General features: G+C 34.6%; 6 protein-coding genes across 6 annotated transcripts; 3 read left to right on the top strand and 3 right to left on the bottom strand.

Annotated features, from left to right (window-relative positions):
• Positions 1-3076: 3076 nt before the first annotated feature.
• On the top strand, positions 3077-5617 carry LOC108478111 (uncharacterized). The gene is made up of 5 exons (XM_017780534.1): positions 3077-3583; positions 3668-3947; positions 4043-4257; positions 4365-4656; positions 4752-5617. Exons 1-5 carry the CDS (start codon positions 3077-3079, stop codon positions 5615-5617), a joined length of 2160 nt encoding a protein of 719 aa, XP_017636023.1.
• Positions 5618-7224: 1607 nt separating this feature from the next.
• Positions 7225-8259, bottom strand: LOC108478112 (serine/threonine-protein phosphatase 7 long form homolog). Its single transcript, XM_017780535.1, has 4 exons — positions 7919-8259; positions 7623-7799; positions 7465-7546; positions 7225-7371 (listed from the first exon to the last, which is right to left on the bottom strand). Exons 1-4 carry the CDS (start codon positions 8257-8259, stop codon positions 7225-7227), a joined length of 747 nt encoding a protein of 248 aa, XP_017636024.1.
• Positions 8260-10651: 2392 nt separating this feature from the next.
• On the bottom strand, positions 10652-14911 carry LOC108477433 (probable disease resistance RPP8-like protein 2). The gene is made up of 2 exons (XM_017779974.2): positions 10943-14911; positions 10652-10863 (listed from the first exon to the last, which is right to left on the bottom strand). Exons 1-2 carry the CDS (start codon positions 14909-14911, stop codon positions 10855-10857), a joined length of 3978 nt encoding a protein of 1325 aa, XP_017635463.1. The 3' UTR covers positions 10652-10854.
• A 1419-nt stretch (positions 14912-16330) lies between these two features.
• On the top strand, positions 16331-17479 carry LOC108478812 (uncharacterized). Its single transcript, XM_017781267.2, has one exon. It carries the CDS (start codon positions 16331-16333, stop codon positions 17477-17479), a length of 1149 nt encoding a protein of 382 aa, XP_017636756.1.
• A 587-nt stretch (positions 17480-18066) lies between these two features.
• Positions 18067-21325, top strand: LOC108477239 (uncharacterized). Its single transcript, XM_053021362.1, has 2 exons — positions 18067-18183; positions 18686-21325. The coding sequence occupies exons 1-2, from the start codon at positions 18171-18173 to the stop codon at positions 20899-20901; spliced, it is 2229 nt and encodes a 742-aa protein (XP_052877322.1). The 5' UTR covers positions 18067-18170; the 3' UTR covers positions 20902-21325.
• On the bottom strand, positions 21064-21986 carry LOC108477240 (uncharacterized). Its single transcript, XM_017779731.2, has 2 exons — positions 21448-21986; positions 21064-21329 (listed from the first exon to the last, which is right to left on the bottom strand). The coding sequence occupies exons 1-2, from the start codon at positions 21604-21606 to the stop codon at positions 21225-21227; spliced, it is 264 nt and encodes an 87-aa protein (XP_017635220.1). The 5' UTR covers positions 21607-21986; the 3' UTR covers positions 21064-21224.
• Positions 21987-22589: the final 603 nt, after the last annotated feature.

Below are 22589 nucleotides of genomic sequence, written 5' to 3'. Positions count from 1 at the left end.
CGCTAAGAATGAAGGATTTAGGGTTCAGAAATATATCCTTTTAAGGAAGAAGTTCCCTTCCTGCCTTTTAGACTATTAGTATCACCGAAAGAAATCAACGGCCTAGATGCAAACAGATGGAAACGGTTCAATTTTCAATAATCAGATACGCATACATGAGAACCCCTCGCACACGTGATAGAGCTATCATTATGCATCACAGCTCTCAGCGTACCTAGCAAGCTGCATTTAATCTTGATGTGATGGACCTAAGAAGTGTCACTTTATAACACCCCTTAGGCCCACTTAGGGAGGGAGTAGATTTATATGTCAATAACTTGAGACCCGAATCCTAGAATAGATCTAAGCCTCTGACCCATGACCCAACCACGAAAAGACGATAAGGGGAACCAACTTACAAGGTGAGGCTAGGGATCCAGCTCGCGAGAACCTTACGCGAACTCACAGGGTAGGATTACTAGTACAACTCGCGAAACCAACTCGCAAGATAAGGTTACAGACCCAGCTCGCGAGAACTTAGGGAAGGTCGCAGTCTCACTTCACATATACCCAAGGAACTAGCAGAAATGGTCACGTGCTCCGTAGGCCACTCAGACACGTGTCCAGTAAGTACGGAGCTCGCCCAGAATGTCTGTCCCATGAGCAGAAAGGATCACCTACTCCGTGGACACGTGCCTAACAGACCTAGAGTTCGCAGAGAATGTCAGTACTAGGGACAAAGAATGTCATTCTGGAGGCAGTGGAGTCAAGACAAAATAGTGAGGGCCTATCATGGGCTGTAATAGTACCTATAATAACATGCATAAATACCTGAATACACATATCAAAAAGACACGAGCAAAATATTACTCAACCTTATTAATTATTTTATGCTACACAAAATTTAAGTATAAATGGATTGAACAGCGTTAAACCTTAAATCACAGTTTCAGTATTCTTATTAACATTATTCCTCTTATTCGCTATTCTCTGCCAGACTCTTTCTTAGGTGTCATATCTCATAATAGCAAATCTGACATTTCTCTAGCTTGTTTGCTTCGGGTGTTTCAACAACTGCGTTGTATCTAATTAAAACATATATCATGTCCTTTTTATCAAAATAACCTTTTAATTTTAATTATGTACCAAAACGACCCACTTTTTTAATTAAACACCAAAATAACCTGAAATCTACCGTAAAAATTGGTGGAGCCAAATTAAATGGCGCCACCAACTTGCCACGTCAGCAGGGAGCATAAAAAATTAATTTTTTGGTGGAGCCATATAGAATGGCCCCACCTGTATAAATACCAGGGAAATACTGATTTTTTTTAAAACATAGGAGGACTTAAAAAAAATTACCCATTTTTCTAGTGGATCCAAATTAAATGGCGCCACCAGTCTGCCCATGTCAGTACCTTTTTTTTTTTTACTTTTTTACTTTTTTACTTTTTTTTGTTTTTTTGTCTTTATTTATTTTATTTATTTATTTATTTATTTATTATTAATTTTAAAATTTTTAAATATATATTTAAAATATTTTATTAATATATATTTTTATTTTAAATATATATTTTGAAATTACTTTTTAAATTTTAAATATTATTTTTAATATTTAAATATTTTAAACTTTCAAATTTTTATTAGTTTTATAATTATTTAAATATTATTTAATTTTTTATAATATTTTAAATTATGATTTTAAATTATTTTTAAATATATTAAGCTTTTTAATAAAATAACTCAAAAATTTAATTAATTATCAAAATGGCCCAATTTTTTATTTAGCTCCACCAACTTTTACTATAAATTTCAGGTCACTTTCGTGTTTAATTAAAAATCAATTATTTTGATAATGAATTAAATTTTTGTGTTATTTTATAAAATTAAATATTAAATAAAGAAAATCAATCTTATATAAGGGGTTTATTTATTTATTTATCTTTTGTTATTAATTTTAAAAATTTAAAATGTATATTTGAAATTTTATAATATATATTTTTAAAATTTTAAATATTATTTTAAATTATTTTTAAATTTTGAATATTCTTTTTTAAAATTAAATATATATTTTTTAAAAAATTTACTTTTTTAAACTTTTGTCATTTCTCTGACATTTTTTATTTTTTTCTTCATCTATATTTATTTATTTATTTTTATTTTATTTTACTTTTTATTATTAATTTTAAAAACTTGAAATGTATATTTGAAATGTTTTATAATATATATTTTTAAATTTTAAATATATATATTTGAAATTGTTTTTCTAAATTTTAAATATTATTTTTAAATCATTGTTTAAAATTTAAATATTATTTTTAAATATTAAAATATTTTTAATAATATAAAACATTTAAATATTTTAAAGATATGACCTTTCAAATTTATTATTAGTTTTATAATATTTTAAATGTATATTTTAGTTTGTTTTATAATTTTTTAATTATGATTTTTAAATTATTTTAAATTATGATTTTGAAATCATTTAAAATATATTATTTTTAAAGATATGACATTTCAAATTTATTATTTGTTTTATAATATTTTAAATTTATATTTTATTTTATTTTTAAATTTAAAATATAATTTTATAAATTATTAAATTTAAAATTAATTTTAAAGATATTCAAACGTTTTTAAATTAAATTTAAAATTGTAAGAATTAATATTTTATTTGGTGGAGCCATTTAGAATGGCTCAATCACTTTATAGTGTACTTTTATATTTTTTAATATAATAATTTAATATTTAATATTTTATTTTGGTGGAGCCTTTATTTATGGCTCCACCTATTGGTTCTCTACCATATATAGAATGGTGAAATTATTGTATTAAGTAGGAGAGTTAAAAAAATCTATTCAAGATGAATAATGAGGTGTTTTTGGTGTATGTTATTTTTTATGGTGAAATTATAGAAGGTGATGTTGGTTGTGTATTTCAAGGTCGGCAAAGAGTAGGTTTGCGATTCAAAAAAAATGTGGAGCTAGCAGAAATGAAAAGGAAGATCAGTGCGAAAATAGCTATCCATTGTGGAAGAGCGATGTCCAAATTATTTTAAAAGTTTCCAGTCTCTTCAGATCCGTTCAAATTTTGTGAGATGCAGCTATTAGATGATGAAGACTTAGGCACTATGATGGAAATATGGTGGCCGACTAGGAGTGAGAACCCACAACCAATTGAATTATTTGCCGAGTTAGAAGACTTAGAGCCTGTTGTGAATGTTAGTCCAGTAAGTCAACATCACGAATTTGACTTTGATCTTAATGTTGGATGGACAGACCAATTAGAATATGAAGGGACATCACAGATGCCCAAAAATTCTAATTATGGTGGGAGTTCGTATAACAACCCTACCTCCAGTCCCCGTTTACAAATACATCTAGAGGTGATAATAAGCACAGAGGCAAATGTCAGAGAAATGACCAATAATGATGAAGATTCTGATCAAGACGTTGAAGATTTTAGTGACCCTGATGTTGATGAGGTTCCGGACGATATCGATGATGAAGGACCAGAAGAGGTTGAAGATGTTTATGGCCCTTCATTCAGTAACCTAAGTCATGGCATTATTTTACGAAATGAATCTGGGGGCGACATGTTGAACGTAGATCCAGATGCAGCGCATGCACCCGAGTTTCCTGAGTAAGCTGATATAGTACCTGCTCATAGATTGGCGATAAATTCACAGTTTGAGGAGTTATTCATTGGGCAACAGTTCGAGAACAAGGCAGACAGTGTGTTTGCCATCAAACAATACAGTATGAAGTTGTCGATTGATTACAAGGTTGTCAAATCTACACCGACATTATATGTTAAAGAATATTGGAGAGCCGGCGAAGGGTGTGGTTGGCGAGTTCGAGCTACATTTATACAGAGGACTCAACAGTGGCAAATACGAAAATTAAAAGGGTGTCATACATGTAGTGTTGCACGTATGTCTCAAGACCACCGGAAATTGGATACCAAAAGTATTTGCAACTGCATCATGCCACTAGTGAAAGATAATCCAATCATCCACTAGTGAAAGATAATCCAATCATTCCTGTGTCAACATTTATTGCAGACATGCAAGCTCGATTTCAGTGCAGAGTTTCATATAGGAAAGCGTGGTTGGTGAAACAAATGGCTATGCAACAATTGTACGGCGACTGGGATGAGTCATACAATGAACTTCAGGGTTGGATTTTAGCGATGGTGGAGTACATCCCAAGAACTATCGTGGACTTGCAAACGTTGCCTTATAGAGGCCCTAATGGACGATTGGAACTGGGGAGAAGAGTTTTTCATCGACTGTTTGGACTTTCGATCCATGTGTTAGAGCCTTCCCCCACTGCAAACAGCTAGTGCAAGTTGATGGAACATGGCTTTATGGAAAATACACGCAGATACTTCTGATTGCAGTTGCACAAGACGGTAACGGAAATGTACTACCAATCGCTTTTGCCATCATAGAGTCTAAGAACTCTGAATCGTGGGCATATTTCATTCAGAACTTACGGAGACATGTTGTCAGGGAAGACAACATTTGCATTATCTCCGACAGATCGAAGGGTCTTGTTGCTACAATTCGACAATCTGAGGTTCCATGGAGGTTCGTTTATTGTATTTGTCACATCGCTGTCAACTTCCACAATCAGTATAAGAACAAAGATTGGCGCAAACGAACTGTGAACATGGGTAAAAATATCGTTTTTAAATTCGTATTTGTAATTATTTTGAGTCCATTTCCTAAATGGAATTGTAACATAACTTAAAATTGAATACATACGTAGGATACGAGCTGGAAGCACATCGTTTCAGACATAAGTTGGCGAGGTTAGAGACTGATATGGCGGGGTCCAATCCCCCTCTCAGACAATGGTTAGGTAGCATGGAGCCGTGGCAGTGGGCTCAATGTTTTGACGAAGGGTACCGGTATGGTCAAATGACAACTAACCTCGTTGAGGCCATAAACTCTGTCTTGAGGAGTACGCGTCACTTGCCAATTTCAGCAGTTTTTCCAGCCACATTTTATAGGCTAGCAACCTTAATGCCAAAAATGGGGTTGAAACAAGCAAAACAGTTAGAGGTAGGACATGTGTACGTCGAAAAAATTAGGGATGCCATGAAAGAGAATGCTGAAAGGGCTAGGTTGATGAATACAGAACTATATTCCCGAAATTTGGAAACTTTTCGAGTGACAGAGTATATCGATCGCCGGTCGGGGATCCCGCCACGGCTCTACAGAGTTGATCTCCGAAACAGGCAATGTGAGTGCGAGATGTTCCAAACACTACGTTATCCGTGTGCGCATGTGGTTGCAGCGTGTGCTACCTACAGTTTGAATACTGAACAATATATCGACGATGTGTACACACTTGAACGTACGTTGCGTATTTGGGGTAACGAGTTCCCCGTATTAAGGGATGTATCAACATGGGAAGTGCAACCGCCTGCGTTCGAGATGTTGCCAGATCGGTCACTACGTAGGAGAATCAAAGGTAGACCGACAACAACGAGGATCCAGAACGACATGGATATAAGAGAACAAGTCGATCCAAAACGTTACACCATATGTAGAATAGTTGGCCACAGTCGGAGCAAATGTCCCCATAGAAACGTCTACACTGGTCAATCTTCACAGTCTGAAAAAAATTAAATGTTGTACCTGATGTTTGCATTTTATGATCTCTAAGAAATAAAGTTTGTATTATTTAGGGTTAAGTTTTTACTTAAAATTAATAGTTGCATGTAACACCCCCTTACCCGAGACTGTCGCCGGAGTCGAGCTTGAGGCGTTAACAGACTTAATTTATCACTTAAACAATTTCAAACAATTTATTTCACCTTTCGTAATAAACTACTCATCTGCATCACAGTCGCTAAAAAAATCATATCTCGAGTTACGAAACTCAAAATTTAAATTTGTAAATTTTTCCTAAAACTAGACTCATATATCTATTTACTAATTTTTTTTCCAGAATTTTTGGTGAAGCCAATTAGTACAGTTTATTAGTTAAAGTTTCCCCTATTTCAGTGTTCAACTACTTTGACCTCTATTCACTACAAATCACTTTTCTCTCTATACAGAATTCAGATGACTATGCCGTTTGTTTTTCTTAAAATTAGACTCAATAAGAAATCTATACATATAAATTATGACTCGTAATTATTTTTTTACAATTTTTAGTGAATTTATAAATTCAGAACAGGGGATTCAAAAATCGCTCTGACCCAATTCCACCAAAACTCAAATATCTTATAAAATACAACTCATTTACCTATTATGATTCTTCCATATGAAAATAGGCTCAACAATCTTAAATTTCATATTTTATTCACCATTTAATTCTGTTTCTACTATTTTTAGTGATTTTTCAAACTCATGTCACTGCTACTGTATGATACTTTTTACAACTTATTCAATTTAGTCCCTAATTTCGAATTAAGCACTTTATGCATAGAATTTCTTCATGAAATTTTCACACAATCATGCAATCATATAAAAAAAGACTAATATATAAGTTGTGGAGTCCTAAACGAATAGAGGAAATATTACATAACACTTGAAATTTACATAACTTAAAATTGAAAAGAACCCGGAGTGGTATCGTCGTTCGGGGTATAGCGATTCATGGGCCTTCGTTGACGGGGTGGACGTTGGGGTGTACCGTACACATCAAGAAGACCGGTAGCTGGATCAAACGTGGCCTGAGGCAGGGTGGAGTACATGTTATCACCAAACATATCAAATGATATCGGTGGTTGCTCTGGGTGAAATGAACTCGAACCGCCTATGTCTGGGTGATATGAACTTGAACCGCCTATGTTCGGGTGATATGAACTTGAACTGACAATTTCTGAGTGATATGAGCTGATCTGCGACTCATCACAAAAAACGTCAACCCATTGATCCGATGTGTTCAAAGGTTGGTCCTCCGAGTTGGGCTCCACCATATGTTGATCCTTTAGCTGCCCCATAGGTTGATTTCCATGTCTGTAGCCATGACCTGGTACTATCATAAGTTGTCCACCATATAAATAAACATGCCATCGACTCATGTACCACTGCATATATTCAGTCGAGGGACTAAATTCAAACATGCACGAGTGCATCTCAGGTCGCATGTCGTACCGGACATTCCATAGTGCTACAAAATATTGATGTTCCACGCTCCAATCTGTTGTATGTTTCCCCCTCATGGTCTTACCGTGGACTTCATTAAATTGTTCTGGCTCGACCGGCATAAATTGTCTACACCCAAATTATCGCATAACTCGATCACCATTGTACCACTCAACGGTTGAAAAGTTGAGCACCGGCATGTTAATGCACCACATATGGGCTTTAGCATGAACCCACTGAGGAATAATGGTTGCAATGTTCAGTGCAGAATACGGCATCCACAAGAACTACACAATATAACATAATGAGTCAAGTCACATCACATACTACAAGTGGATAAGTTAAATCAACGTTACTTAAACCATATAAATATATATTACTTTCTCTCCGGCATACGCTTCTATCATTTGGCGGTAAATGATTAATGTTTGGCTCGCACCAATTCCTGGAGACGTGGCCCATCTGAAATCAAAACAAACACGTTATGTTAAACCCACAGTTATGAATCGTTAAATGTTAAGTATAATTTTGTTTTTACCTTTTTATAAGTGGCCACGAATATGGTTGGTGCCTAACAGCTGCTAGAAATGGCATCCTGTATAAAGCCCAAGATTGTAGCAGAACCAAACAACCAGCCATGTTACTAGCACCATGTTTTGTTGCTCGGCAAAGCTCATAGTACAATGCGGCCAACACTGCCGATCCCCAACTGTAACTACCAGCATGAGAAAAATCCTCCAATAGAGGCAAGTACTTTAAGTGGACCCTATTAGACGTGTTGTTTGGCATAAGTACCCCCCAATCAACTGCATAATATAGGCTCGCGCAGCACACATCACCTCGTACTCAGTGGCAGTGCTTGATAACTCCTTAAAATTAGCTTTCAACCATGCCAATGTCAAGCATGTGAAATTCCTTTCCCCATTATTAGGGGACCGTCCAAGCAATCTGTGGCTTAGTACTGAAGGTTCCAACACATTGCTTCGACCAGTGACCACAGCACCGTCAACTCGTAACCCAAGTTGCATAGCGACGTCTTCTAATGTGATAGTGCACTCACTGCACGGCATAATGAAGGTGTAGGTCTCTGTACACCATCGCCCAACCAAGGCGAATATTAAGTTCACTCTCAGGTCAAACCTCCAGATCAATGCAACGTCCCCAAATCCCGTCATCTGTAAGTATGCCATGATCCGGTCGTCCAGATCATACTTGGGAAAATGAAACCGCGACCTCAAAACCCGATAACCATCCTGTATGGTAAATTTTTTTTATAAAAATATGATAAATCAATTATCTATATAATTTAAACATAAAATTATATATTGAAGACTAAAATTGAAAGGTTGAGAAAACAAAAACATCACACTTATACTATACCAACGTAGCCATTCTAAATATTTTTTATTTAAGTTTAATTAAATAAGTAATAATATATTAATAATAGAATGAAGATTTGTCATAAAATATTAATCATAGTTAAGCATTAAAACTATATAACAACAAAAAGTACATAAAATTAATAATAATATCCTAAGAAACTATAAGTTGTATGGGTAAATATAAAAATAAAAAACTTATTTTTATTGAATTGATATCTATAATAATATATACAGCTTTTACATATAATATAAATTAGGTATATTCAAACTCAAAATTTATCTTACATACGAGAACTTTTATCTTACATATAATATATAGACTTATTTTTTTAATGTGTTCAAAATTTTAATATTTTTAAATATATTCAGTTATTAAAATTTAAAATTGATTATACTCAACATTTTCTTTTAACATATTTAAAATTCAATATATTTAAAAAATTTATGTTTTTTAAAATTTTATATATATTAAAAATCATTTTCTCTTTTCCTATTAAAAATATATTAAATATATTAACATTTTAAAATATATTTTAAAAATATATTGAATATATTATAATTTTAATATTGGTTATACTTAACATTTTTAATATATTTAATTTCTTTAAGTTTTAAACATTTTAAACCTATTAAGAAAATCTTTTTTCTTTATCTATTAAAAATATATATTAAGTACATAAATTTATGAATGTGTACTAAAATTAGAAAATTAATATATAAATTTATAAATGTGTACTAAAATTTAAAAATTATAACCAACACATACTGATTAATTTCATGCAAGAAAATAGTTAAAAGGAATAATAATGACTAAATAGATATCACATTCATGAATTAAAACACATTGAGCAAAGTCTTGCTTAGCAAGAAAAAAGAGAAACTAAAATAATTTTTTCATTTAATTCATAATTAATTTTCTTGTTTAAATCGATCCTTGATGAAGTGTGATCCGCATCTCCAGAAAACATTTTGATATCTGCATAACATAAAAACACATAAATACAATATAAATAATTATTATATTACAATAACTATACAATATAAAAAAATTAACTAACTTAACCTTTTATCTTTTTCTTTTCTTTCATCTCAAGGGACCAAACCCTCCACCCCTTATTGATTTTCTTTATTTAATATTTAATTTTATGCGTTATCACATCACTGACATGATGTGATTTTATAATATATAATTTTAACTTTTAATTTAAATTTTACTTTTTAATATATATATTTTTAAATAAATTCATTTTTAACAAATAAATCTTTTTAACAAATATTTTTATTTTCTAATTAATCAATTTCACTTTTTAATTAAAATATTATTTTTAACTTTTAAATAGAATTTAAAAATAGTTTGAATATCTTGGCTTTTTATAAAAATAACACAAAATTTAATTCATTATCAAAATAATTGATTTCTTAATTAAACACAAAAGTGACTGAATCTACTATAAAAGTTAGTGGAGCCAAATTAAAAAATGGGTCATTTTGATAATTAATTAAATTTTTAGGTTATTTTTACTAAAAGCAGAATATCTTTAAAAATAATTTTAAAATCATAATTTAAAATATTATAAAACAAATTAAATAATATTTAAATTATTATAAAACTAATAACAAATTTGAAAGTTGAAAATATTTAAATATTAAAAAATAATATTTAAAATTTAAAAAGTAATTTTAAAATATATATTTAAAATTTAAAAATATATTAATAAAATATTTTAAATATATATTTTAAAATTTTAAAATTAATAATAATAAATAAAATAAATAAATAAAGACAAAAAAAAGTAAAAGAGTTAAAAAGTAAAAAAAAAAAAATATTGACATGGGCAGATCTGGTGGCGCCATTTAATTTGGTTCCACCAGAAAAATGGGTACTTTTTTTTAAGTCCTCCTATATTTTAAAAAATTTTAATATTTTCTTGATATTTATACAAGTGGCGTCATTTTACTTGGCTCTACCCAAAAATTAATTTTTTATACTCTCTGCTGACGTGACAAGTTGGTGGCGCCATTTAATTTGGCTCCACCAATTTTTATTGTAGATTTCAGGTCATTTTGGTGTTTAATTAAAAAAATAGGTCATTTTGTTACATAATTAAAATTAAAAGGTTATTTTCATAAAAAGGCCCATATATATCATATATATCTCTGGACACTAAATCAAGTCAAACGTATATTTCTGTAAATGGGTGGTGAAATAGGTCTTTTGAGAGAGAACAATAGAAATAATTTTAGTACAACAAGAGTTATTGTTGCTGAGGGGTTGGACTACAATTGGGAAGAAACAAGCCAAGCCGTTATCTCAGGAAGATGCCATAAACTATGTATCACTTGGAAAGACTGCGTTGCAACCTGAAGCAATTGTCTCTCCTACAATACTTATTGTTCCTGCAAAGAAAAGAAAGAGATGTGAAGAGACATAAAAATGAAAAGGATGGAGATAGGAATTGAGAGGAATTTAACTTACCCATCCAGGAGAAAAGTAGAAGTTTTTCATGATCGTTACTTTGCTATCCATGCTTCTTTCCACATCTGCTATAAAGTCTTCTGTCATATTTGTGAGGGTCAGTTCCTCCAAGGCTGCCAGATTTTCCAACCCATCAGGCTTTTTAAGATTTTTGCAGCTTCTGATCTCTACTTCTCTTAACTTCGGCATGGCTCGTTCCTTCACAGTCCAGCATTTCAGTTTATATAACATCCACAACTTTAAGGCCCTAAGTTGAGGAAATCCTGGTGGATCACAAGTCATCTTTGTCCCCAAGAAGGATTGAGCATAAAGCCTAAGGACCTTCAACTGCTTCAGCTCCCCAAGCTTTTTCATTGGGTCTTCTAACAGATGTGTCATTGACAGTGTCAGTATTTCAAGATTCTCGGGAAAACCAATTTGCTTTGGAAGTTTTCCAAGCAAATAAAGTTGTGATAGTCCCATCTGATTCCATTTCTGCGGATCCTCTACTATGAGGTCTAAAGGTTTATTGAATTTATCTATTAATCTCAATTTCAAGGATTGAAGCTTTTCCATATGAGTGATCCAGGGACCTATGACTTCATGCGATGCTTCATTGCATGTTAACTTCAATTTCCTCAGATCAACCAAACTTTTCATCCAGTTTCTGTTGGGGCTCGCATTTTTAATCACCAACCCACACAAAATCTTAAGATTGTTCAATGAACCACTAGCAAATGGCTTTAGAGACGACAAATCAACATCAATATCACTCATATATAAATGCTGAAGTTTCTTTGCCTTCCAGATGGTACTAGGCAACTTGGTTATGAAAGTGTGCTTTATGTCTAAAGTCTCCAGGTGATGCAGGTCACCAACTGATTGTGGGACATCATCCAAAAGTGTTCGCCTCAACCCCAAATACTTTAGATATGGTAGTTTGCCCAGTGTATCAGAAAGCACTGGTTTGTAAACACCTTCTAGATCAAGCACTACAAGCATTCCAAAGCCTTTATCAACAACCTTGCTAAGAAGCTCATTTACTCCATATGTAGGCGCATCTCTTCTTTTTCCGTAGAAAGAAATATAAGAACGCAGTCGTCGAACTCGGGTTTCTAAGTGTTTGGAGTGGGAGGAAATATCCGAGTCTTCTGAAAGCCGTCGGATGTTAAACCACGGTGATCCACATATACCTGAACTGTTGGAGAAGTGAAAAAACCCAACTTTCTCTGTATCTAGAAACAGATCATTGTATATGGTATTTGGCACGCGACAGGCCTTGGGCCTTCCATCTAACTTGAGTTTTGTAACCTCAATCATGTTTCTACACTTGAGTTCTTCAAAATATTCTTCCACTAGCTTTTCAGGAGGAGTTTTCACTTGATCTGTTGCTGTCACAAACCCCTCGGCAAGCCAAAGTTGATACAACCTTCTAAGAGGAATCTCATACGACTTGGGAAAAAGACCCAAGTAAAGAAGACAGCATCTCAAAGCTGGGGCTAAATCCTGGTAGGCTACAGCCATAATATCTGAGTTTGAGAGATCACCGACAGAAGTTGCCTCCGTCTGCAATTTCCTCTTTTCTTCTTTTTGTTTGGACTGATTTGGAAAATCTTTGCCATCTGTAGTAGCTGTTTTAGGATCTATCATTATTGCTTTCTTCTCATGTTTTTTCCTGGCATATGAGGAAGCTGATTTGCCAGATGGGTTCATTTGATCTTCAGTTCTTACCTTCTTTTTCTTTTCCAATTTAGGAATGGGATGATTGATCACACTTGTCCATTCAACATAATTATCCTTCCTAGATAACAAACCTCCAAGCAGGACAATTCGAAGAGGTAGGCCATGGCATATTTGCAAGATCTTCTCCTTTAAGTTAATATCTCCCTGCTTATTCTTTACCTTGTTCAAGAACAATGCCCAGCTTTCATCATCAGTTAAGGGCCGTAGTTGCAGAACTACAGTCTCTGGGTTGATATGGTATGCTAGAAATGCATTACGAGTAGTGATTATCACCCTGCTGCCATTTGATAAATTGGGAAAGACATGATTAAGTCTCTCCCAAACATCTGGAGTAGGGACATCATCCAAAACTATCAAGAATCTCTTCCAGGTTAAGAAAAGCTGAAGCCTTTCCCTCAACTTCTCAAGAGTCAAGCTCTCTTTTTGCTTGGCATTTCTAAGCTGTCCCAGTAAGTCAATTAATAGCTGTCTCTCACTGAATTCATCCAACTTCAGGGGGACATTAACCCAAGCTCGACATTCAAAGTGCCTCTTACTTGCTACATTGTCATAAATCGTCCAGACAAGGGCTGTTTTGCCTGAGCCTGCCACCCCTAACACTGAAATTAGAAAATGCAACTTGTAGCTGTTGAGTGTTAGTTCTGCTAATTCCCTTCTTTTATCAGCCAAACCAACAATGCTTGACTTTTCGTCCTTACCATCAGAAAGCTTATTGCAATTCTCTACAACTGTTTGATCTGAAAAATCTTCTAGCACATCTTCTAAGTGTGGAAACTTTCTCATCATTCCAGAGTTAGCTTCGCCTTCACTTAGAGTAAAAATTACCCGGCTACCATTCAACGAATTTGGAAGGGAAATTTGGAGACTGCACCATATTTTACTCATCCATACGTCACATAAAACCACAAGGTACCTCTTTTGAGCTAAGAAATTGTGAAGCCTTTTTCGTAGTAACTCCACAGTCAGCCTTTCTTTCAACTTGACACTTGTGACTTGCTCAAATATGTCAGTCAGAATGTGTATTTCGTGATACTCCTGAGGAACATGAACCCAAGCACGGCATTGAAAGCGCTGTTTAATGTCTTTTGCATTGTAGATTGGCCATAACAAGGTTTTCCTGCCAGAACCTACTGTACCCTTGATTGAAATGAGGAAAAGCAAAATGTGCGGATTCAGAATTGATTGTGTCAACTTGTCAATTGCAGCTTTTACACCAGTAATACCATATTCCTCCTCCAAAAAAGTTGAAGATTGAGGCAATCCATCTATTAATTGCCCCTTCAGCTTTTTTAAGTTGGGGAAATGGTGTCTCCCACCTATCCATGAATTAATTTTCCTTGCAACATTTTCATTCTGAACAACAGTGATCACCTTGCTACCATTCAATGAGTATGGGAAGGCTGCTTTGATGTTGTTCCAAAACTCAGCTGTTTGGACACCATATAAAATTATCAAATACCTCTTCGAAAATAAGAAATCATGGAGGGTCCGCTGCGGTGACTGAAGGGGCAGCTGCTCTTCCACTTGGCAACCAGTAACCTGTTTTAGAATGGCAAGTGATATCTCTCTTTGTCCAATCTCTTCAGAGACACGAATCCAAGCTCGACACTGGAAATGCCTTTTGATATCATCTGCATTGTAGACTCTCCACAGAAGAATCGCCTTACCAAGGTATGCCCCATTAACTGTTAAAAGGAGATATTGCAAAGTAAGCCGGCTGAGTACTTGTTGACTTAACTTCTTTTCAAGGTCTGTTAGAACAATCGTAGATGCAATTGATGTAACAGTCTCATTGTCAGTTGAGACTTGCAGATCTTCTGAGTCAGTAGATGGCTTTGCTGGTGGAATCGAAACTACTGCTGGAACTCCAGAGTCACTTGATGGACTTGATTGAATTTTGTTGCTGTAAGACCTTATTCCCTTTGTCAGTTGCTCAATCTTGTTACTTAAAGACCCGTCACTCGAGAAGCTGCTGGAAGTACGCCTCTTTCTCCAGACTTTGTGACTCTGCAGCACCGTTCTGCCCAAAAGGGCCTCAATATCATCCTCCAAAGAAAAAGTATCTTTCAGAAGGTTGTCCCACTCATCATCAATTGCTTTATTTGCAGTTTCAATGATTTCCTGCAAACGTTTTAGCTCTTTAATTCTGTTATTGATGACATTGGTTTTCAAACCCGGAAAGTTAGGTTCATTACTTGCAACCAATTCTAGTTTGGTTATCAGAATATGTATTGTTTCAAACGCCATGGAACTCAACTCTCAGTATTTGTGTGCCTTTCTTGTGAATGCCAAACCAAAAGCTGAAAAGGGCTGAATTGCACAAAAATTCAGAGCTGCGCCAGAGCTGGAAAATCACATGCTTCCTTATTCATGCCTCTTTCTTCTATGGTATGCGGCTTTTGTTTTTCACTCGTCCCCTGCATTTTTACATTTTTCACATGCTTACAGTAATTACCTCTGGAACTGTATTCTATAATTATCAAAATCAATGTTCTGAAATACAATAAGAGAAGAAAGTTTCTTGTTGAATTTCCAACCAGAAATAAACTAACCGGATATAAGTATATTTGGAAACATACAATGAACTCATCTTTTATTTGTTCCAAACATAAATATTCAGTTTTCTTCATTTTCCTTTATTGGGTGCGGCAAAAAAAAAAATTTATTGAAACCCTTTTTGTCCAAAAACTTCAATGGTTTTCATGTGCTTGAGGTGTATTTCAGGCAAATGCAAGAAAAAAAATCTAGAATTTGATAAGTTCTTTATCCAAATATAATCCAAGTACATGAGATGACCAATTCCCAAATGTATATCCCAACAATTAGAATTTGGGATTTCAACTTGGAAGTTTCGATTACAAATATGATCAGGCTCATATGAAAATTCATGAACCTTAAATTAGAATTTCATTTGAACTGTTCCAATTAAACATAATCTAACCCCCATCATCTATTTATTGTCTTGTAAAAGTTCATTTAGAATCAAATCCCATTACAATGATAGATTTAATATATGTATGTATATATATATTTTGTTTTTTATTCTTCTGTTCTCATGAATTTCTGTATTGCTAGAAGGACAAATTAAAAGATAAGAAAGCAGGAACTAGATTCTAGCGTATACAAAGAGAAATGGATTGCAATAAAAAAAAAGAAAAGAAAAACAAACAAACTGAAAAGAACTTGCCTTGATCAGTTGATTGGCATGGTCATTGTTTCATATTGGAGCTTTGGGCTGTTAGAAGTTTTGAGGCAGTAACTTCCAGGAAAATGGCAGAAGCCTGTTAGAAGTTCCAGGGAGGATGTATAATCGGTGAGATGGCAATTGACGAAGTTTTTTGTTGTTTTGAAATTAAAATCAACTTTACCTCCAAATCCTTTTTGTCTGTTAAGAATAGAATTTAACATTAATCATATTATTTATTTCTGCTTTTTCCTTGGATTTCATTTAAAGTTGTAGGAGAAAAGGGAAAAGAAAGATTCTCAGAGGCCTTGGACAGCAAGTATTCATAATTTCAGAAGCCATGTTTCTCAGATACTTTTATTTTTCCTTCACGTAACCGTGTCCTTTTGATATATGTCCAAGTCCTCCATCCCTGAATTCGAGTAACCTAGCCTCACAGTTGCAATTAATCTCTTTCCATAGGCACCCAAACCAGAAAGAAAATGGAAAAACAAGAGGTTGAACAACTGGATGCCCCAATAATCCTAGCAGTGAAAGGCCAGACAAGGAACACGGTAGCCTACAAGCTTGCCAAACACCTGAAATACCCTCTCATTGACCAAGATGAAATCACCCCATTTCTCCAAAACTCTAAACATCTCAACAACATATCCTTCGAGATTTCTCTTTCAATTGCTTCAATCCAACTAAAAGAGTTGAAGCTCGGTGTGATCATCAGCACACCACTCTCTCAAAAAACACAATTGGATAATTTAAAGAAACAGGCCAAGTCTGCAGGTGCCCTTCTGGTGATAATTCAGTGCCTGCCAAAAGATGGAAGCAATGATTTCAACATTGAAGGAGTTCCAAGGCTCATTGTTGACCCCAGAAAGCAAACCTTTGTTGCTGAAGAATTTGTTTCAGATGAGTTGGATAAGGTCAGAAAAAGATCTTACAGGCACTTACATCCCTTAATCTTCAAAAATAAGCTAATTCCTGAATCTGAAGTGAAGTGCAGTCGCTGTCAGGAAACCATTCCAGGTCCGTACTATCAATGTTTTCTTGGATGTGATGAATACATATTCCATAAAGCCTGTGGAGAGCTTCCTGGTGACTTAGAACAAGTCGGGGAAAACTGCCCTAAATATCTAAGGGTAACTGAACCTGAATATCTGTTCCCAGAAAATCTGAGAAGTAACTGCAAAATATGTAAATATAAAGGCACAGAGTTCTCGGATGGTTGCCATGATTGCCTGTTTCAAACCAACATGAAAGGTGGATTCTTACCAATCATTGTTAACCATGAATCTCATGCACATCCCCTCAATCTTCTAATGATGCCATTGTCTTACAATTATGAGTTTAGATGTTCTGGATGTGGTGATTTTGGCCATTCTACTAGTTACAGATGCTATGATTGCAACTTTAATTTGCATGTCAGCTGCATTTTGCTGCCACGAACTGTTTCGTACAACTACGATAAGCATCCCCTCAGGCTTACCTATGATTCCCTTGAACAAAGTTATTTGGAGAAAAGCTATTGTGAAGCTTGTAAGGAGGAAAGAAATCCAGAGCACTGGTTTTACTACTGTCCAGCATGTGAATCCTCGACTCACTTGAATTGTGTCACAAATCAGTCAACCAGGTCCTAAAAGGCCGTTGTCGGATCGATCAAGCATCAAGGGCGTCTCACAGAATTAAAGCAAACGTTACAATTTTCATTTTAATTCCACAGTTTGCAATTTTCTTTTATGGAGACTGTTTGTCAGGAAATGTGATTTCTGTTTGATTCAAATTTACTTTAAAACCAATCTAGACTTTCTAAAATTTTATGCCTTCTATTCTATTTCCTTAGGAAGGTGGGCTATAAATATGTTTAACCTGAATATGTCTTTGATTCACCAAACAATGCCACGAACTAAATCACTGTTTCATCACACAGATTCAATGAAAACATTAAAAACATATATTAATCCTTCATGAGCATTTATCCACGGTTAATGGCATTGAATTCAGTTTATTAAAAAAACTTAACCCTTTAAATGTCAAGATTCTTTCCTTTGGATCAATATAAGGAACCTAATAGTAACCCAGTTAAAGAAAGGAACCCTTTCTTTCCTTGCTATTTATCCCCCATTAGAAACAAAGAATCTGATTTAACTTAGCCCTCACTCTCATTAATCAACTCTTAAGCACAAGCAATACACTTTGTGGAGTAAGTTCCATTAAAAGTAAAGAAACTATTAAAACCTTCTGAAGGTCTAAAAATGTAGTTTAAAGAGCAACTCAAAATACCTTGTCTGACAAGAGGTATCAGGAAGAGAAACAGCATTAGTATTTCCAATGATTACCGCTGGTAAGTAACTGCTTTCTGCTGCTGCTTTTATCATGATGTTCCAAATGTAGTGTCTTCTGTTTATGTTGAGATAATCATCACATTGTAAGAATAATAAGGTCTGTAGCATGGGAGATAACAAGTTATTGGCATATACATTTAGTACAACGTTTTCAGAATGCAATGTTAGAAACCTTCAAATGATCATATAATTGATTTCTAGATATGTAAGTTCTAAAGACTAAAAATAAAGATTGAACCAACAAGCTGTTGGTCAAGTTGGAAGCAACCTCGCCCTTGTAAAGTTGAGAACACAAGCTCAATCCCTGAGAAACACACTTGTTGGGGAGGCTTTACTTTAAACGCTTCCAGTCCAATACGGATTGGGGATACCCTGGGTTTACAAAACAACATATATATATAGAGAGAGAGAGAGAGAGATTGAGTTTCTTACCAATTGTGGTTTAATGAAGAGGTTATGTAAACAATTGTCAAACTTAACTTTCTGTTTATGCTTATTCAGTTATTACTGGCTTGATTACAATGAAGAGGAGGAGGGAGACAATGGAAGTTTTTACCCCAAAGCTAATGAAGTTATGGAAAGACTGGGAGCTTCGAGCAATGGTTGTAACGAGCCTTCTTGTCCAAATAATTCTCATCGTATTAGGCAGCCAAAGGAAATACATTCCTAAAGTAAAGGTTAGAGCCATTGTTTGGTGTTCCTACTTGCTGGCTGACTCTGTTGCAACCATTGCACTTGGCATACTAACAAATAACCTGGGAGATATATATGATGAAAGAGGTGATGTTGACTTAAACACTAAACTTACAGCATTTTGGGCGCCTTTTTTGCTGCTGCACTTGGGTGGCCCCGATACCATTACAGCTTATGCTTTGGAAGACAATCAGTTGTGGCTAAGGCACTGTTTTGGACTGATAATACAGACAGTTGTGACTGGATACATCTTCTTGATGGCCTGGTCAGATAGCCGTCTTTCGTTGCTAAGCATTCCGATGATTGTGGTTGGATCAATTAAGTATGGAGAGAGGACTTGGACTCTTTGGAAAGCAAGCAGTGATGAACTTCGAGACTCAATGCTGACTTCTCCAGATCCTGGTCCAAACTATTCCAAGTTGATGAATGAATACAGGCTGAAACAAGCTGAAGGTTTCTTTATGGAAATTGAAGAGGTTAAGGATGTTCAGGAAGAATTGGACGTAGCTGCCCCTCAAGGAACCACTCCTGATGACCAAAATATAGTCAAAGCTCATGCCTTGTTTCAAACATTCAAGTGCCTGTTTGCAGATCTCATTCTAAGCTTCAAAGACAGGGAGAAGAGCCAATCTTTGTTCCAGAAAATGTCTGGTAAAGATGCTTTTGATGTGGTCGCTATTGAACTAGGGTTCATGTATGACAAGCTATACACAAAAGCAGTTGTCATTTATACTCCTATGGGTTTGATTCGCCGCATCACTACTTTCTGTCTCACTTTCCTGGTGTTGCTGGTTTTCTCTTTTGAGGACATGAAGAAGTATAAAAAGGTAGACATATTCATAACTTTTCTTCTCCTTGTTGTAGCCGTTTTTCTGGAGATATATGCAGCACTGGTACTACTTTTCTCAGACCAAACCAATCATTGGTTGATCAAGCACAACAAAACATCATGTCTCAAACTCATCCATTCTTTACAACCAGTAAGGAAAAGGTGGTCGAGTCGGGTGCCACAGTCAAGTCTACTTGGAAGTTTCCTCAAGGAAAAGCCTTACTTCAGACTCCTGAAAAGGGTAGTGGAGAAATGGCCACCTGAAACTTATGCAGAAGTTGATGATGATCTCAAAAACCTGATTTTCAAGCATGTCAAAGAGAAATTTAATCAGTTTAAGGAGAAACAAGATGATGGCAATTTCAGGGATTTGTGCAGCCAAAGGGGAACCAACATACTTCAAATGTATAAGCGGCAAACTCGCCTTAGCCTTGAGTGGAGTATTAATGTCGAATTTGATCAGAGTATCCTTATTTGGCACATTGCCACAGAGCTCTGCTACTTCTCGGAGGTAGCACTGAGTACCATAACAAGCGAAATTCAATCATCCCGTGAAGTGAGCTATTGCATCTCAAATTATATGTTCTGTCTACTGGCCACTTTTCCTTTCCTCTTGCCAATTGGGATTGGACTTATCAGGTTCCGGGACACTCAGGCTGAGGCCAAGAGGTTCTTCAAAGAAAGATTAACCCTTTCAAGAACAAAGGCAAAACACAGGATTACATGTAACAAAATGTTTCTTCAAGCCATTGACGGTGAGTTAGAAATGCAAGAAGAGGAAAGCAACACAAGTACGTATTGGAAGTCATTGGATCAAGCCATGACGTTCTTGGAAGAACCAACAATGTACCAAATGACTGCAATTTGCAAAATGTTGCTTCGAGAAAACATCGATGTTCTGCCTGGGAAAGTGAAGGGGGATAGCAGCAAGTCTGTGTTGTTCGATGCATGCCGGCTAGCATCAGCACTAAACGGAGTCACCAACAAGAAAGTTAGATGGGATATGATTAGAGATATCTGGTTGGAGATGTTAACCTATGCTGCTAGTCACAGCAGGGGGAGTCAGCATTGCCAACAGCTGAGACGAGGTGGTGAGCTTCTCACTCATGTTTGGCTTCTCATGGCACATTTTGGCATGAGTGAGCAGTTCCAAATATCTAAAGGTTATGCAAGAGCTTTGCTGACGGCAAAATAACCCCAGTTCTTCAATTTTATTATGTTTTTTTAGCAGCCATGAAGATGAATTTGAATTTCATTTTTAACAATTCAAGAAACAATTTCACTGGGCATTCAGTTGTGTTCTAGCAAAGATTCTACTTGAATAAATTGCATTCAGAATCATAACATGGTATAGATCTAGAAAAAGTGAAGATTTCATATCTTTTATATTTCAAGTTCTCTCTGTCTGAAAAGAACAAGAAAGGATTCACATGTTCTTATGGTACAATTATTGATACAAGAAAAAAAAAAAAAAGAAGAAAAACTAGTTCAACATACTTGTACAATATGTTAAAACTGTTAAGAGTTCTTCATTTTTTTATCTTTCTTCAGTTCCTTGAAATTCCTCCACAAATACTTCCCACTAGCCATATCCACAAATACCCAGAATCCATTCTGAACCATCTGAAATTCAGGAATATGAATGTTAGAAACAAGAAGAAATAAAACCCAAACAAGAACAACAGAAACCTAGAAAAAAAAAAGGAAACATTCCTGGAAAAGAAAGAAAATATTTTCATACCCTTTTGAAACTGAATTCTTGCTTATTTTTTACAATAATCTTCTCGGAATCCTCAGAAACTTGGCCGTCGATATCAGATGATGAACGTACCGTCCTCCATGCGAAATACCCTGCTAAAATGGCCGAGAAGAACACCAACAAGAACCTCATAGGACACATTTCGCATATTTTTCTTTTAGTTTCAGTCCCAATGGGGAAAAACAATCTCTGCCTTGGGTTGCCTTCAATAGACAAAGAATTAAAGAAGATTCTAACAACCCCAAACTTTTTTCTCTCTTTTTTTTTTTTTTTGGCCTTTGCTTACTGTGATAACAGATAATATAGATTGGATTTAATAAGAACAAAAGCAAGGGAAAGAAGAAATGGGAGAGATATTCATTCTATGAAGGCAAACTGTGCATTATTTTATTATGTCAAAAATCATATCCATGTGGAAACCACGTTGCTGGTGGCTGGAGATTGAATTTTTCTCCCCAAAGGCATTGAGGATTTGGTATTGGGATTAATGAATAATTTTACAAGGTCAATAATGGCTCACAAGTCAGCAATCACCAACTACATTATGCAATTTTGTTTGTAAATTGCAAAAGTAGAGAATTGTATTTCTATTTCTATTTTTTTTCAGATGCAAATTTGTAAATGGTTTAAGTAGAGAATGAATTTGTAACTTTACAAATTGTATTTGTAGACAAATTATATATTAATTGATAAATGGCAGTTTTGGATATAAATTTATATTAATATAGTCATAATAGTCCTTAACTTTTTTCTCTAACCCTAATTACTTTTCAAATCACTTTCCCTTTTACTTTCACATTTTTAGTAAAATAATTTTCTCTAGATGAAAAATTGATTGTAATAATAATGTGTAACCCAGTAACAATTCATTTGTTTAATATATTTCATAAAAATTTAAAAAAATTTCAAGTGTTTGTAAATATAAATTGTCACATAGATTATGGCATTAGTGCAATTAAACTTTAAAAGTTAAAATCAAAATAATAAAAAGAATTAGGACCAAAATTAACTAAAGAGGTTAATATTAGGAACTAAATTTATCATTATGCCATTACCATATAAAATCAATTTCTAAGAGAATCTTATGAAATAAATTGGGTCAAAATAGACATTTCCTTAACCAA

The sequence above is a fragment of the Gossypium arboreum genome, chromosome 11 (assembly GCF_025698485.1).
Source record: "Gossypium arboreum isolate Shixiya-1 chromosome 11, ASM2569848v2, whole genome shotgun sequence".
Lineage (NCBI taxonomy): Eukaryota > Viridiplantae > Streptophyta > Magnoliopsida > Malvales > Malvaceae > Gossypium > Gossypium arboreum.
This window is presented reverse-complemented; position numbering and strand designations above follow the sequence as displayed.

Coding starts and splice junctions, on each gene's coding strand:
- LOC108478111 (XM_017780534.1), top strand. CDS start 3,077: ATGCAGCTATTAGATGATGAAGACTTAGGCACTATGATGGAAATATGG. Junction 3,584..3,667: donor CTGGGGGCGACATGTTGAAC/GTAGATCCAGAT, acceptor ATAAATTCACAG/TTTGAGGAGTTATTCATTGG. Junction 4,258..4,364: donor GATTGGAACTGGGGAGAAGA/GTTTTTCATCGA, acceptor AAATACACGCAG/ATACTTCTGATTGCAGTTGC.
- LOC108478112 (XM_017780535.1), bottom strand. CDS start 8,259: ATGACGGGATTTGGGGACGTTGCATTGATCTGGAGGTTTGACCTGAGA. Junction 7,547..7,622: donor TCGTGGCCACTTATAAAAAG/GTAAAAACAAAA, acceptor TTTTGATTTCAG/ATGGGCCACGTCTCCAGGAA. Junction 7,372..7,464: donor AAGCGTATGCCGGAGAGAAA/GTAATATATATT, acceptor TATATTGTGTAG/TTCTTGTGGATGCCGTATTC.
- LOC108477433 (XM_017779974.2), bottom strand. CDS start 14,911: ATGGCGTTTGAAACAATACATATTCTGATAACCAAACTAGAATTGGTT.
- LOC108478812 (XM_017781267.2), top strand. CDS start 16,331: ATGGAAAAACAAGAGGTTGAACAACTGGATGCCCCAATAATCCTAGCA.
- LOC108477240 (XM_017779731.2), bottom strand. CDS start 21,606: ATGTGTCCTATGAGGTTCTTGTTGGTGTTCTTCTCGGCCATTTTAGCA. Junction 21,330..21,447: donor AAGAATTCAGTTTCAAAAGG/GTATGAAAATAT, acceptor CCTGAATTTCAG/ATGGTTCAGAATGGATTCTG.